Here is a 16,474-nt window from a genome sequence, read left to right as displayed (position 1 = left end):
AATGTGCTTTATAATAAATAAATTTGGATTGGATTGGATTGGATGTTCACAAATATTGACTGAACTTTTCTCGGCCATGGAAATAACATATTGGGGGATTCTTAATTTAGATGATGTTCCCCTTTAAATCATGATTTTTTTCTAAGAATTAGCCTGTGAAATGGAACTTTTCTGGCCAAAACACAGGTTTGGCTCTAAGATGCAAAAAGTGTGGATTTTACGTGTGAAACGTTGCTTCCCCTGCTGCGTGCTGACATCACCGGGTCCACTACGGCTCCGCCTCCTCCGCATCTCTCCGGTGATGCTGATCCTCCTCCCTCCTCCTGCATCAGCACCATTTCTGCCTGGTATCCTCACACAGAGAGAGAGAGAGAGAGAGAGAGAGAGAGAGAGAGAGAGAGAGAGGGAGAGGGAGAGAGAGAGAGAGAAAGAGAGAGAGAGAGAGAGACTACCCAACCCCAGCAGAGAGGAGTAGAGGCGTCAGACGGCCGCCAGAGCATCCCGGTTACGCACCGTTCAGAGGCCCCCATCCATCCATCGACGGTTTTTGCAGCTATACCAGAAACCAGCTGAAGAAGAAGGCACACGGGCCACCACATTTTACAAATCAGTGCAATGGAGAGCCTGCTGGATAATCCCATGAAAGCCGTGCTTTACCTGAAGGAGCTCACCACCATCGTGCAGAACCAGCAGAGCCTGATCCAGACGCAGCGCCAACGCATCGACGAGCTGGAGAGGAAGGTGGAGGACCTGATAGGAGAGAACCGACAGCTGCGGGACCCCCATCACTACGTCCAGCAGCAGCCTCAGCATCACCACCACCCTCAACCTCAACCTCACCACCACCACCGCAGCGCCAGTCCCCAGGCGCCGGCCAACCTCCATCAGCACCCGGGCAGCAACAAAGCGGCTGCAGCGCATCTCGGCCAGCAGCAGCCGCAGCATCAGCACCAGCCGCCGCAGCATCATCAGCAGCAGCAGCAGCAGGCGCATCAGCAGGCGCAGCATCAGCAGCATCAGCCTCAGCCTCAGCCTCAGCATCAGCCTCCTCAGCAGCATCAGACCCCTCCTGCGCCGGCGACCTCCCACCACCACCCGCAGCAGCTGCAGCTCGTCCCCACCTCGCCGCAGTCCCCCAAAGCGAGCCAAGGCAGCCCGGACTCCTCCACCGCCGAGGAGGACAAGAGGAGCCCCTGCTGCAAGTCGCTGGTTCCGCAGACTCCCACCGCTCTCTGCCGCTCGGTTGGACTCGCCAGGAAAGCCGAGTGAGTATTAAAATAACAATCTTCCATCTTAATGAGAAAATAAACTGTAAATTATGAGGATTTTCTTGATAAAACAAAGAGAAAATATTCATAAAATAGATGCAAATCAGCTTGCTAGATTTTGATCCATAACAGCATGAGCTTTTTATTGAAATGTTGGAAACATGCACATTATGTCAAACAAGTGACATTATCTCTGCATCTAAAGACTCAATATTACATCCAGTGACCCTAATAAGATGCATATTTTCTCAGTCCATCACAGTTATGGAAACATGCACAGTATGTCAAACAAGTAACATTATTATTGCAATCTAAAGACTCAATATTATATCCAGTGACCCTAATAAGATGCATATTGTCTCAGTCCATCACAGTTATGATCCATAACAGCATGACCTTTTATTGAAATGCTGGAAACATGCACAGTATGTCAAACATTATTTCTGCATCTAAACACATTAAAGACATTAAAATATTACATCCAGTGACCCTAATAAGATGCATATTTTCTCAGTCCATCACATTTATGATCCATAACAGCATGAGCTTTTTATTGAAATGTTGGAAACATGCACAGTATGTCAAACAAGTGACATTATTTCTGCATCTTAAGACTCAATATTACAAGACAAATATTCATAAAAATAGATGCAAATCAGCTTCAATTTGCTGGATTTTGATCCATAACAGCATGACCTTTTATTGAAATGTTGGAAACATGCACAGTTTGTCAAACAAGTGACATTATTTCTGCATCTTAAGACTCAATATTACATCCAGTGACCCTATAATAAGATGCATATTTTTCTCAGTCTTGTCTAAATATAGCAAATGTGTTTGGTCAGAAGCCCTCAAGGGGGCTTAAGATTTAATGCCACAGCCTGTTATCACCCACATAAAAGGTGTCAGCTGAAATTTTTGGAAACATGTTGGAGGGAAGCAATATAGAGTATAAAGATGCTGTAGACACTGTATGAGGCCTGTGCTGGATTTGCCTTTTGATTAACTTCACATCCGCCCCTTGACAAGCTGAGGCTTAATTTTCCTGACAGGTAATTCAAGCTCCTCCTGTATTTTCACATTATTCACTCAGTTGTTGCCCCGTTAAATCAGCTGAATGCTTAATGGATATTGATTTTGAGGGAGCCAGGCATGGTGGTTTGTTAATTCTGCACCAAGGTAGACTGTAACCACTGGGTGGGGACTAAATGCTGGAGTTGAAGTGTTATTTTGGTGACTGTTAATGGAACAGAAGTTTGGTTAAATCATGCACTCAACATTTTGGTCATCTTTGCTTGGAGAGGTTACTGTATCCACTTGGGTTTCCACACTTTTTTTTTTTTAATTGCATCTGTTTTTAGGCTCGACTGAGGTTGCGATTTCACAGGTGACATTGTAAACACATTTGAAAGCAAGTAAAGTGCCAACTCCTGAAGGCAAATCACCAACTTTGAGACAAAATGTCAGCGCTTTCACATCATCACAAACTACGATGGAGGTTTGATTGTACAGACTGTGGCTTGTTCCTCATTAAGACACGAGCTGAAGGATGTCACATTTGGGAGGAACATAGCTGGAGGGGCATAAAAGCAAAGACAGGAAGACATTAGCTGTTGTACGTTACAGCCTCTTGAGAGCTACTAATAAGCCTTGACGTTTGAATCTACTTCCTTGTTGCAAGTCAGTGTCGTCGGTGCCATCAAAATTCTGTTATTCAGTCTTTTCATCCACATCTTGGGGCAACTGTTTTCATGATCAAGCAAAAATACCACTAGTTCCTGCCAAATAAGTCAGCAATTTTTGAGTTTGTGGCTGTTGGTCAGACACAACAAGCTATTTGAAGACACAAACCGGGACTATACATTAATTTTTCACAATTTTTTGATCATCTTTAGACCAAACTGTTAATCCACTTATTGAGGAATTACTCAGCAGATTAATCGATAATGAAAAAAAATGTTGGTTGCAACATTTTTTTACAAAATACACATATTGTTAGTTAGCATTAGTTAAAAATTTGACTTTTACAGTGTATGCATGCATGTATATGTGTGTGTATACAGCACTTTTAGCTAATATTCAAGCCCCTTCAAAGTTTTCATGTTTTATTGTCATACAATATTGAATAAAAGCAGATTTAATGGGGCTTTTTTTAAACCAATCAACAGAAAAAATACCTTTAATGTCAAAGTGAAAACAGATCTCTACAATAAAAAATACTTAATACTTGTTTGCACCGCATCCACACTGCAAATTCTTGGCATGTACTCTTCGCAAAACTGCAGATCCAGTCACAAAGTCTCGATTGGATGGAGACCTGGACTCTGATTTGGCCAATACAGAACATTATAACATCATTGTTTTGAAGCCATTCAAGTGCAGCTTTTGCCGGTTTTCTTACAGACATGGATCAGGTTTTTCTCCAGGATCTCCTTGTAGTTTGCTGCATTCATTTATACCCTTACAGGCCTTCTGCAGAGAAGCATCCACACTGTTTTTGATCAAAGACCAAAAAAAAACACATTAAATCCCACAATGATTCAATGTTGTAATACAAATCTTCCACCTTTTACATGCACTGTTTGTGCTTCGGAACGGTTCACGGTGCTGAATGTTCTTTGCTCGCCACTATCAAGGTCACATGAATCGCCTCTGCCAGAGCAGCTCACACGCACACATGCACACAGCGTCACACACACACACAACGCACCGCGCTGAGCCTCATCTGTTCCACTCGGCTGCATTTGCATTGTTTCTGTTAATCCAGGTTGATTTATCGTGCCATTAAGACGTAATTCCTAAAGAGCGTGGGTCAGGAATAGTATACATTAGCGTGGATACTAGATCTAAAACACGACTGCGTTTACATGCATTCACCCAGACATGGACACACTAGATATATGAGTTGTACAAAATAAATGTCAGGGGGGGATTCAGTAAGTGGGTTAATTCGTGATTTACCAACCATGCCCCCTGACAGTTCTGCAGAATGATGAACAATGAGAGATACATGAAGAGTACTCGTGAGAGAGAGAGAGAGAGAGCGTACTGTACATCGTATCGTATCTCCTTAATGTAAAAGCAGTGACACATGAAAAGCAGGAGACGTGAAGCAGCATTGTAATTTCTATTTAGAGCATTGATCGTGGTCAGACAAGATGGTGTATCGCTGTGCTGTCAGTGCCGCAGGAGGAGTAATACATTTCTATTAGCGGGAGTATGACAGGGACATGTCACACACTTACTAATAAGTGTGCATTTGTTTGTATATTTATCCTTCTGGTTATACTCCTTTAACTGTAATCAGCATGCTACAGGTGTCTTCTCTTTTCTTAGATATTTTGGGGGAACTAATTGATGTGGGAACACATCCTGTCACACCTTAAAGGAGACATTTTGACATTTTGGGAAATATGTTTTTTTGTTTTCTTGCCCAGAGTTAGACGATCGACATCATTCTGATGTGATTAGTCCGGGACGTAACCCCCCATAAAACAGCAATTTTTAATATTTTTTTACACTTTATTTTTTCATACGGTTTAGGCTAGCTGTTTCCCCCTGTTTCCATTCTTTGTGCTAAGCTACAGTACGTTAACGTGGCTGCTAGCGGTACGGATTTTCTGTCAGCCTATACCGATAACTGATAATTAATCTGTTTCTCATGGCCGATGCCGATAAGATAACTGATAATTTAATATTTTTGCAATTTAGAATAAGTTCATAACCTATAGTTTAAGCACACCTGAGGGTAAGAAAGGTTACGATGCAGTCAGCAAAGATGGATGATTTAGACAACAAAACAACAAACAGTTCTGACTCTTCAAATGTTCATTTATTTTTTCTAGTAAAGTAAGTAAAAAAAAACGTGTATTGCGAAAAGCAATCGCGTTGTCTTCCTTTGAAACTGTGAAAAATGTTCACACCGGCGACGACATGTTTTGCTCTCTATTCAGCGTGCTACACTTCTTGTTCTTCTTGTTCTTCTTGTTCTTCTTCTTGTTCTTCTTGTTCTTCTTCTTCTTCTTCTTCTTCTTTTTAATACATAATCATATAAATTTCCAATTATCGGCCCGATAAAAATTGTGCATACCAAAATGTCAAATTTTTCTTTAAGCAGGATAAAGTTAGCTAATAGTTCTCAACAAGAGGTCCCTGAGGGAGTTCCAGGGGGTCCCCAGAAAAATGGGGAATCATTTTTTTCCACTATTTAATTCACTATAGAAATGATTCCAATGTGAATAAGAGTCATAAGAGTACTCTTATAGTTTTCACTCCCTCCACTGTTATCCCCTCATCTGTGGTTGAGAGCTATATATTTCTGGTCATCATATCTAACAACCAATATCTTTTCAGATTGAGGTCCATGAAGCCAAATCTTATCAAATGGGGGTCCGTGAACTATAATGTGTATCAATTTAGGGGTCCTTGACACGAAAAAGGTTGAGAACCACAGTGATATGGTGGACTTTGAGGCTCTGACTGTCTGCTTTGAGATAGACAAAGGTGTTGTTCCACCTCCTTTAAATCAAATGTGCCTGACTTTATTTCAATTGAAGTATTGATTTTCAGATTCAGATTTTCAGAATCAATAAAGTAGCTAAATATGCTATTGCACGATATCAGAGGCCACTTCTTTAGGTCGTCTTCCATCCCTTAATCGTGAAAGGCAGAGTATAATCACCTTATCCTGTTTAAGCTTTGACAGGTTGTGTTTCCACGTCATTTATTTTCCCCCAAATCTCTAAGAAAAGGGAAGATCATGGGGCTAGGAATAATAACATGGTCAGGTTCATTTGTTAATTAGTGGAGAAAGGAAACAAGAAAGTAAACAAATAATCCCTTAATACTGGGGATGTGCTGGATTTCCAACTTAACCACCGTTTCTTCTGCTCGTCTGCATTTTTGCTTGATTGAAAGATGGCAGAAAATCCATTTGTGCGACGCTTTAAATGAAAAATTAAATCCTTGCTCACTCACATCGCAGGTTTCCTCGTCTCTTCCGGTGGCGTAATTTGAAGAATGCAACTCAGGCTTCGAACAGTGAAATGGTTGAAAAGTGGATCCCTATATAGCACACTTTCTGCTCTGGTTTTGTGAGCTCAAACTTCGCAGACGGAGAGTCTGAAGTGTTGCAATTGTGTTACTCAGTCTGAGAAAGATTCTTAAGGGGCTTGTGTGATCTGAGGGAAGCCTTCAGCAATCCTGTCTGCTCTTCTCTCTCTGTCAACTGCACCTCCTACTCTCTCAGCCTCCATCGCTCGTGTTTTCTCTCTCCTCGCTATCAGCCTACAAATGATACCGTTGTCCGCCTCATTACTCCTTCTCCCTCCTTGACAGTCTCCCCTTCATCTAAACTCACTGTTTAAATTTCTCCTTCTCCACCGTCCCCTCCATCCTTACTCTCCTTTCCTGTAATCAGCATCTTCTACTATCCTCTGCAGTCCGGATCAGTATTCAGTCCCATGCTCTTAACCATCAGGCTCTCCACCACTTAACCCGTCTCCTGGCTTGGGCTGGAGCTTTCAGCCCACCCTGTCCTTTGGTTCTCTGTCTACGCTTTGGGGGTTGCCAAGTGTGTTAAAACACGAGAAGTGTGAAGGGTTGGGAGTCAAGAAGAGTGGCAATAAGCGTAGGCGAGGTGGTGTGTTTGTGTGCATAGAGGCGTGTGCGTGTCTGATAGGCAGCAATCCCGTTGCCTAAGGTGGAAATCCCAGGCTTCTCATATAGCTCCGGGTGCTTCTCCGCTGCTTCCCGGCCTCCCACATTCTCTATTTTAAGCTCACACACACAAAAACACTCAGTAATGCACACAAACCCTAACATGCCACACGCCACCTGGCAGCCCGCATGTTTTTCCGCATTGGCCGCCGTGGATCCCTCCCTGTGGCGCCCCGCCATGCCCTCGTTTTTCCTCCTGCTGGCCTCGAACCAGGTGGAGCGCAGGATGTATGCCATCTCATGCGCTGGGATGTACAGATAGCACTTCAGAGGTGGGGGGATGCAGCACACATGCACATACATCGTAGCATACATTACAGAGTAAGCCCTGCTGAGTGCCTGCAGGATGCTGCAGTCTCTTCTTGTTCTGACGCTCTCAGATCAATGAGGCTGCGGCTTCGCAGCGCCGGCTCCACTCCAGCCTTGATCCCCAGGTACTTAAAGTCAAGCTATTTTTTATCTTGATATATCACGGGTCATTTCTCTAAATATGGGAGCAATGTGCATCCAACACAAGGTTAAATCTTAGAGCCACACTAACCTGTGTTAAAGAAATTTAGACTTTCAAAAGCTTACACAGTCATGTGGCTAGCTAAGGCCCAGCCTGGTCACATGAAAAGGGCGTGTAAATGACACGATTATGCGCGAGGCCAAAGTGTGTAATAAGAACGCCGTTCTTGCTTTTAGGCGTGTCATTATCACGCCATGTAGTTTGTATTGACTGCAATGTAAATGCATCCTTGTGAATATGCTACGCTTAGAGTTGGTGACGTAGAATAAAAAGGGTGGTTTGTTTTATAAGCTACGTCAGTGATGTTTGTGATGTCTTTTCCGTACAGACGTAACATTGTTTGTGTTTGTAATTTACTTAGTTTACATACTAATTTCAAGCCCAACCGTGCCGTTTTTCCTAAACCTAACTAAGTGGTTTTGTTGCCTCTTGCTGGTACTTCACCTTCATACTCAAAATGAGGCAAAATGTGACACTGACCGCTATCCTCTGGTGGACAGGCGGATCTACTACATGCTTTGGCATGATACTGGGTTGCTGGGCAGCGCTGTCCTCACCATAAATCGAAAGCATCGCCCATTTTCTTAGAATTACCTTTCTTTACATTTTACTGGCAAACAATCTCTTGTACAGAGTGTCAAGTTGGCTAAAGTTAACCAGACTTTAAAACCATATCATTCATTGATTTATTGGCCACTTGAGGCAGTGGGGCAAGCTGTAAAACACAACTCAAGAGACATCACCACCTTGTAAAGTCGTTATGGGGAGTTTGTTAGCAAATTCGTCGCCTACTCAGACATCCAGTAGACACGAAGTAACATTAGCATTCATTTGGAGATGTGTTCGTGGCCACCAGATGAGTGTTAAGTCCGATATTGCTTCTTTTTCGCCCGATAGACCCAGTATCGGGTTGTACCCTGTGGTGTAGTTACAAACAAGTTGCGATGGAAGATGATCTGTTTATAGAAGATATGCATGCCATGCTGTTTTGAAAACCGAGGGTCTTCAGCTTTCGGAATCTGTAAACCAACTGTATGTTGTTCAAACTATGTCTCATTACAAAGTATTTTAAGCTCTGTTTTGGTCTCCTGAAGGAAATATCTGTCTTTTTAAATGCTAAATGCTCCGCTTTGTTCACCAGCTTGTCGTTAACTTTATCTCTCTGCCCGTTGTTGCTGGGCAGGTAATGTGGAGTGGATTTATAAGAAGCTTTTAGCTGGAAACAGCTGCCAGCTGCTGGAAACGGGGTTAATGAGAGCCATGAGAGTGAACCAAAACAGCAAAGCTGCAGACCTGAAAACCAAAATGATGAGGAAATGTATACTGTTTTGTGATGGTTTGGGTGATCTGACCCTTTAAGAATAACAATTTCCTGTCTCTGGAGCCTGAAAGAAACCATCTGCATGTTTGTCTCTCAAAGTGAACAGTGAGAGGGATTGAGAGAGAAATAGATGGGTGGGTGATGGATGTAATGAGTTCAAATGGACATATCTTCTCTCTCTGTCCTCCGTTCTGTGTTTCCCTCTCCTGCCACCATTACTCGAGAGCTGCAACCTCCTCTCCTGCAACTCTCCTGCTCCCGCCCCGCTCAGTCTGAATGGGAATCACGTAACGCTCGGTTATGACAGGGTGGCTTGGCTCGGCTGCTGCTGGAATCCAAATCATGAATATCACATTTGGTGCGTAGTGCTTTTAAATTGCTTCATTTCTCAGAGGATGTAGCTGCCGGGTGATTCCTGACTCCCTGGTAGAATATTAGCTGTTTCCATGCACAAGTTGGGCAAAGCAAGAGACAGTCCCAGTTGTCGGTAATCCAGCCGTGTGTGTTAAAGATTGCGTGTTGTGTTTGGGTGTTAAAGGGACAAGGGAGCAGCTGTTGTAAGGGGATATATGGGATGATTTTCAGTCTTTTTCATTTATGTAGTGGGTGTATGGTAATCAAGGGTATGACTGGTTTGGCTTACTGAACACTTCTGTTGGTCTGAAGTGTTGGTTTGAATCCAATTTATTGAACATATCACCATTAATGAATTAGATTATACTGTATAAATCAATCCAGTCTCATGGGAAGCCATATAAATAGCGTGTCATGAGGACGCATTTTAGGCTTTTCACGTGTCATTTGTACGCCACGTAACAAAACTATAGTAACGTCCGCAGTTATTAGTTATGTTTAGGATAAACGTCATTGTTGGGCTTAAAATAAGTACATAAATTAAGTAAAATACACACAACAACATCGTAAACCACATTTTGAAAACACGTCACAATTGTCACTAACGTAACTTACAAAACAAAACACCAGTCTCCTGGTTGAAAGTCGTGTGTTTGTTGGACCCATCCACTTTCAGTCTTTAAAAAGTACGTAAACTGAGTAAAATACGTACGGAAACAACATAGTATAAGTACGGAAAACACGTCACAAACGTCACTAAGTTACACAACAAAACACCGGTCTCGAACACCGTTCTCCTGGAACACCCATCCACCGCCCCTCCCGCCCGCCATAAGCAGTTTTTCTCGATTTTTATTCTACGTCACTAGTTCTGATCATATTAACACAGATGCGTTTACATTGCAGTCAGTGCAGACTACATGGCGTACAATTGACACGCCAAAAGCAAGAAAGGCATTCTTATTGTACGTTAAATGCCTTATGCATTGTCATTCATACGCCTTTTTGGGCGAACGGGCTGGCATAAATAAATACATTTTCTCGACTCAATATCTTTGCAAATTTTGTAAATTTACAATAACCCAACTTTGGAAACACATGCAAATACTTTTCTTTTGAAATCTCAACGTAAAAACACAACGACAATAAAAAAAGTGTATTGCTGTGGATCTATTTATTAATTATGTGTGTCAGTTGTAGCCAGCAGCTTTTGATTGATAGTATATTTTGGCTGCCTTGCTGCACCTTTCAGGTTTCCAGACTAGAGGGTTGATGATTATGATTATGATAAGATGATAATGGAGAACATTATAAAATGCTGCAGATAGAAAAACAGAATGACAGACAGGCTAAATAATTAGACAAAATAGGGCTAGGACAAAACATACTGAAAAGCCCCACAGGGCTGAGGAGTCCAAATGTTGCCCCACTTTCCTCACAACTTGGCAAACAGTGTCCTCTGCCTCTCTAATTCCCAATCAATCAAAATGACAAAGTTTGGCTCAACCATGATTCCTTTTTTTTTTTAAACATGGCTCCCGACTGGCAGTCCTCTGTCTCTCGGGCACCGACTCCGAGAAAGACAGACGCGCCGTCCTCGTCCTTGACACTTCCAGATGCCACAGATGACACCATCTTTTATATGTAAATATTGCACGCCCACGTAACGGCTCTGCACGAAAATATGTTTCTAGCTGTGAGTCATGTTACACTAGCTGCATAGTGACTCGCTCCCTCCATGGTTGGAGGTAAATTATTCATACGTCTTATTGATGCGTTTCATGTCTTCTTCATGCAAATGAACAGTAGGCGTAATGAGCAATCAGCACAGAGAGTGTGTCATTGGTATGCAATCTACATATTATTTCAGGATTGTGGTTGCAAATGGAAATGATATCAGTGTTGTCATCTGCCGTCACTCAATCTGATTGCATAATGTAAGCAGACAATTTGATTAAATGATCAAAGATGTCCTCCCTATCAACCCCTTTTTGCACATCCTTACATTTTTTCATTATTACTCTGATAGAAATGTCCACGTTTTATAATGTATATTGATGATCACTTTGTTATTAAAACAAATCTCAAGGGACGCCTCGGTGAAAATACAATGACATTATATCTTAAGGCAGCCACTTTAAGAGCTGCCTGCCAACAATACTGTTAAATAACTTTTCATTGTGGATGTAATAAAAAAGCGTGCTAATGTGATAAGTGTAGCACTTGATAATACACCCCTCATTTCACACTCTTTTAATGGCTCCGCGATGCATTACAACCTGTTTAATCTTTCAGCACAAAATGTGCTGTTAGCTGGCAGTTAGCAGCTGCTAACGTATGTGGCGTCGCGGTGAAACAGATGTGCTGACCGTACACTAACGCTCACAGATGTCTAGGAATATTTGTGCACAATTTAAAAATGTGTTACCCCAGCAGTGTTTGTCCTTCTAAGATGGTTGTGATTCCTTGTGGGGCGGATAATGCTGTGACTCTCGCTGGTCAGCGAGCTAATGACCTCTGCAGCTCAGGGAAAAGGGATCTCTGAAAGAAGGAACAGTGTGCAGTTATGGAAAAATGTCCACCCATCTGTCGCAGAGATTTCACCCCCTGAGAGCTTAGCCCGGAAAATCCCTCAGCAGACAATCCTAATTGTTTTGCACCAGTGTGCATCTGTGTGTGTCCAATGACTGCTGGGCGAGCGGTTGAATCATGGGCTCATGTTGGGGCTGAACAGGAAAATATCAAGTTGTCTGACTCATTTTGTGATTTCAATTTCTAGTATTTTCTATCAATTAACTTGTCTGTATTTGTGGTCTATTGAGCAGGATATGGCACTTGACATACACTCAATAATATTCAAATATAATCATGACATTCACAAATGGCATTATACAGTAGTTATTGATAACAGCTGTACAGAAGGGCTGGGCGATAATTCAATATGATAATTTTAGGGCTTTCAATGGACTCGTATCGTGATGAAATCATATATCGTGATACACAATTACATTGTGTTAATTGATAATAACAAGCACATACTAACTCAAATTTCTCAGAAAATCTGATGGAAATATTTTGAGGGAATATCAGAATCAGTTTTATTTCGCCAAGTATATACACATACATGGAGTTTGACTCCGATTTTATGCAGCTCTCTCAATGTACTTGCACAGACTATAAATAACAGAATAAAAGAATACAACAATTAGAATAAAATGTCGATATACAATCAAGTGTTCTGGAAGTTGTAAACAAAATAAATAGTGCAAAGAGATAAATACTGGATGGATATACGTGGACTGGATGATTATGTACAGCATGTACATGTGAAGATGATTATATACTGTATGTACAGTGAGTAGGATTTATGTTCACAGTGACCGGTGTGTACATATTACAATATATACATAAAATGACAGATGATATGTACTTATCACGGAAAAATTTGCATTAAAGAAATTATAATCTAAAAATGTGCATTAAAGACTGTAACAATTATAATCTATAACGGCAGCTGCGGATATTTGGTGTTAGAGGGTTATTGACAGTGTATGACATTTGAAGAATACAGTTTTGTTTTTACATCACACTTTACATTACCACTCAGTTTAATGCGATTAACAAACGGTGTATATATGGAAATATTTATCTATTTTTTCTCTATAATTTCAACTTGAAACTGCATGTTCATTTTGCACTAAAGTTATGAATTAAATTATAAAGTAATTTTCATTTGACAAGTATTTAATTCACACAGGAGTATACCAAAAACAGGCTTTACCATGTGGTTATTTCACATAGATATATACATATTTATTGAATAACCAGAAAACATGCTATATCATGATATATATAGTTATCGAGATATGAAATTACTCGTGATAGAAGGTTTTGACAATATCGCCCAGCCCTACTGTATAGTTGGCCAATTTTAATGACAAACTTAAAGACACATAAGCAATGTTAGGTATGTGATATGTAAGGGATGATGTACAGCGAGCCGGTCATTGCATCAGGGTGATGCAAGACCCTTCTGCTTTACGTTTGGCTGCCGCATTGCCCTGTCGGGGTTTATTCCAGAACAATGACCTGCTCGCTGTATGTTATCCCGCTTATTACACAGCTGCTTACTAAAGAAAGAAACGGTCCTCCAGAGTCTGTCGTCAGAACTGCGCCCATAGAAACGGTCTTTTATAAATAGCAGCGGTCTGCTATAAAGAAATAGCAGACCGTAGAACGCTGCAATTGTCCAATCGGAATCGAGTATTCAACAAAGCCGTGTAATAAATGCATGTATACTATCATGTTAACCGATATTGGGGGTTCATTTGTCGGCCATTGCTCTCTATCCAACATAATCTGTCTGCTGTTGCCTTGTACACTGAAACAAACACACACACACACACACACACAGCCATGCGCAGGCACACGCTAGCCTTGGGAAATGTCAGGTATGGTTAACTTTACGACCCAGAGTAATGTTCAAAGCCATCCACCTAAGGCTGCGAGGCATTGCAGAGCTGATCGGAACAGGCACAGCATGTCCAATCGGCTTTCCTGGTCTTCTCCACACATCACACAAAGCCTCAACCGACGCTCAGCCGTGATTTATTGTACCGTGCGAGAGAAAAAAAACAGAGGGCACATCCACTTAGCTGCTAATTTCCACCCCGCATACTTGATCATTCATTTGCGTTCTTCACTGTTGACACACATTCCTTCACATCCTTATATATATATGTCACTTTAAAAATGCATATTCTTCTGAGTGCTTATTTTTGTTGCATAATATTATAGAGAGGCGTCTGTTACCTCGCATTAAATGCTCGGTTGAATGCAGATTTTAATCTTATCTTGGAGGCCGCATCAGGTGGAAATGACTAACCCCTATGTGTGTGTGCGTGCGCCTCGTTGGCGTGTTAGCCGTGACATTTAATAAGCACATAGTAGATTGTCTTCACATTCAGATGACCATTAAAAGCTTCTCGCCCTTCCCCTCCACTGTGGTTATATCATCATCATCAACGCCCCGTCTGTCAACCTCTTGATGCCAGGATTACATCATCAGGTACGCGGTTGCCAGGGGGAGGGGCTGATGACTCTGGCAGTGATGTCATCGGAGGTTGAAGCGAGTGACATAAGCAGGACAGGAAGTCTGAATGAGTCATACGTGTGGGAACTGGAGTAAGGACGTTACTGGACGTGGATGATGTTGGTGAAAAATGAGCTTTCTTTTCTATTTTGTCATGCCTCCCCCATCATCTGCCTACATGACCTTCTCTTCCTCGTTCTTTTACTTGCTTCCTTCAACTTCATCACTCACTCACGTTCTCCCTTAAATGAAAATACTCCAGCCCCAAAATGTACGGCTACTGTTTGCCGACGTGGTTGATGGGGATTTTCCTCATCAGCCCGAGCACTGGCTGATATCTGACAACCGTGTCAGTTTGATAGCTGTCAAGCATCAGCGTGAAGCATGGGGAAATATCTATGAAATCTGACCCACTGCCAAGTCCTCAGCAGATGGCCCTGCAGCAACACAGTGTGGTGTTGATGCTCGATACGAGCTGCTAAAACTGCTCAATAGTGGAGGCACCAGCTGGAGAGAGAACAGTAGGAAAAACTGCTGCTTTCATGGGAAAATTAGTGACAGATTCTTTTTTTCCCTGCTAGACGTAGTGAGGTTTTACGTCATGGTGGCAAACTTTTTCCACCACCAGCTTTTTCTGCTTACTTACATGAGCATTAGGTCAAATCAGGCTATTAGTTAGTTGTTAGATTGGTTACACTGAATAATCCAACAATGGCTAAAAAATTTTTTTTGCTACTGCCCCATTTCCTAGATGTTTTTACACTATGTTTCCCGGTTTCAAGCTGGGTGTCCCGCGTCCCGACAAATATCTGTAAAACACTCAAATGTCCCGGTTTTCACAATAATCAAAATAATAACAATAATATTATACTTGTTTACGCCTTCCTTAGTAAAGTACCCGGCAACGAAAATGCTTCTTTCTGCACACTGCAAGAGAACATTTACTGTTGCGCGCCAAGATCGTATTAAGACGTCCAGATAGCTTGTGGACATTGACAAAATACATTGTGTTTGGTTTTGAAAGGTATCTGACAATCAATAATTATATTATACCAATGCAATCCTTGTGTTTTCTGGTGTTTACTAGTGTTATTATAGAAGTTTTGGAGAACAAAACATCATTTTTCATCTGCTGAGGCGCTGTCCGTGGTGCTGAAAAGGTGCTAAGCACTGAAATAATTGTCCCCCATCCTGATGAAAACGTCCAGGGTGCGTGCATAAGCGCAAACGTGCGTGTGCATGAACGTGCAGTATACACTTACACAGTTTACAAGCTAATTTTAAACAAATAAAAAGCTAAATCATCATCAGACGATAGCTCGTGGGTTCAGAAATTGCATTTCGTCCAATGTGCTCCACCTCTTTTGCTCTCCACACGGACTGTTTACCTACATTCAACCAAAGCCTGCTCAAACGTGATTGGTTAATACTACTTGGACAACAAATGGAAACAAGAACACTTCCGGGTACCAACACTCTTATCCCGTTTCCTAACAGATTGTATGTGTGAATGCAGAATCTATTTATAGAGATTAACTGTGCACAAAGTAAAAACACAGATATCTGTCACACTACCAAACATTGTGGTTAAAGAACAGCATATTTTCTATTTCTAACTCAAACTTGTCCAGTAGAAATAAATCCAGCTCAGTGTCAGTCTCAAACCGCTTCAGCTGACGGAGCTCTCTCCGACAAGTTGAGCGGCAGGAAGTGGTTCGCTCCTGTACCCCCCCCCCCCAACTCCTCCCGGGATTGGCTGTCTCCCTCTACGCTTGTTTTGCCTCCTCCGTCAAAGGCTTCTCTTTTAAGTTTTTTTTGAAGGGGGACCAACAGTTGGGAGTTGAGTTGAAGAAGAAGAGTGTAAAATGTGTGAAAGCCTAGAAAGATTTTTTTTTTTTCTTCTTTGATTTTTAGGGGGTGACATCAAAACCTGACATTTATCGTTGATATTTTGTATAATTTTTCTTCTACGGAACTCATGTAGCTGATGAAATATCCCAAAATTGATGACACACTGATGATATTTGGCTTGGATAATATTCAAATGTGTCTCACATTTCCTTCTCTTACACTCTGAAGTCACCGGCTTACATGTTAGAACTGTGATCTTGTCTTGTTCAGACTGACATGATGCGGCATAAATGCAGAGCTTGATGGTGAAACGGTGTCAGTGGACTCAAGTAGGCCACAATGAGACAGAGAGTAAAGCT

The 16,474-nt window shown here is 41.8% G+C and overlaps 1 protein-coding gene across 4 annotated transcripts in view; it reads left to right on the top strand.

Moving 5' to 3' along the window:
• iqsec3a (IQ motif and Sec7 domain ArfGEF 3a) overlaps nucleotides 1–16,474 on the top strand; it is a 102,594-nt gene continuing 86,120 nt past the window's right edge. For 2 of the 4 annotated variants that reach the window (XM_037759957.1, XM_037759958.1), the window contains exon 1: nucleotides 1–1,265. In XM_037759957.1, the coding sequence (XP_037615885.1) occupies nucleotides 616–1,265 (650 nt within the window). In that variant the 5' untranslated portion in view covers nucleotides 1–615. Of the gene's footprint in view, nucleotides 1,270–16,474 lie in introns of all 4 variants that reach the window. The other 2 variants (XM_037759960.1, XM_037759962.1) reach the window with 2 other exon arrangements.

This window comes from Sebastes umbrosus, chromosome 23 (genome assembly GCF_015220745.1).
Source record: "Sebastes umbrosus isolate fSebUmb1 chromosome 23, fSebUmb1.pri, whole genome shotgun sequence".
Taxonomy (NCBI): Eukaryota; Metazoa; Chordata; class Actinopteri; order Perciformes; family Sebastidae; genus Sebastes; species Sebastes umbrosus.
Note: the sequence above shows the minus strand (reverse complement) of the source record. Positions and strands in the feature narration are given on the sequence as shown.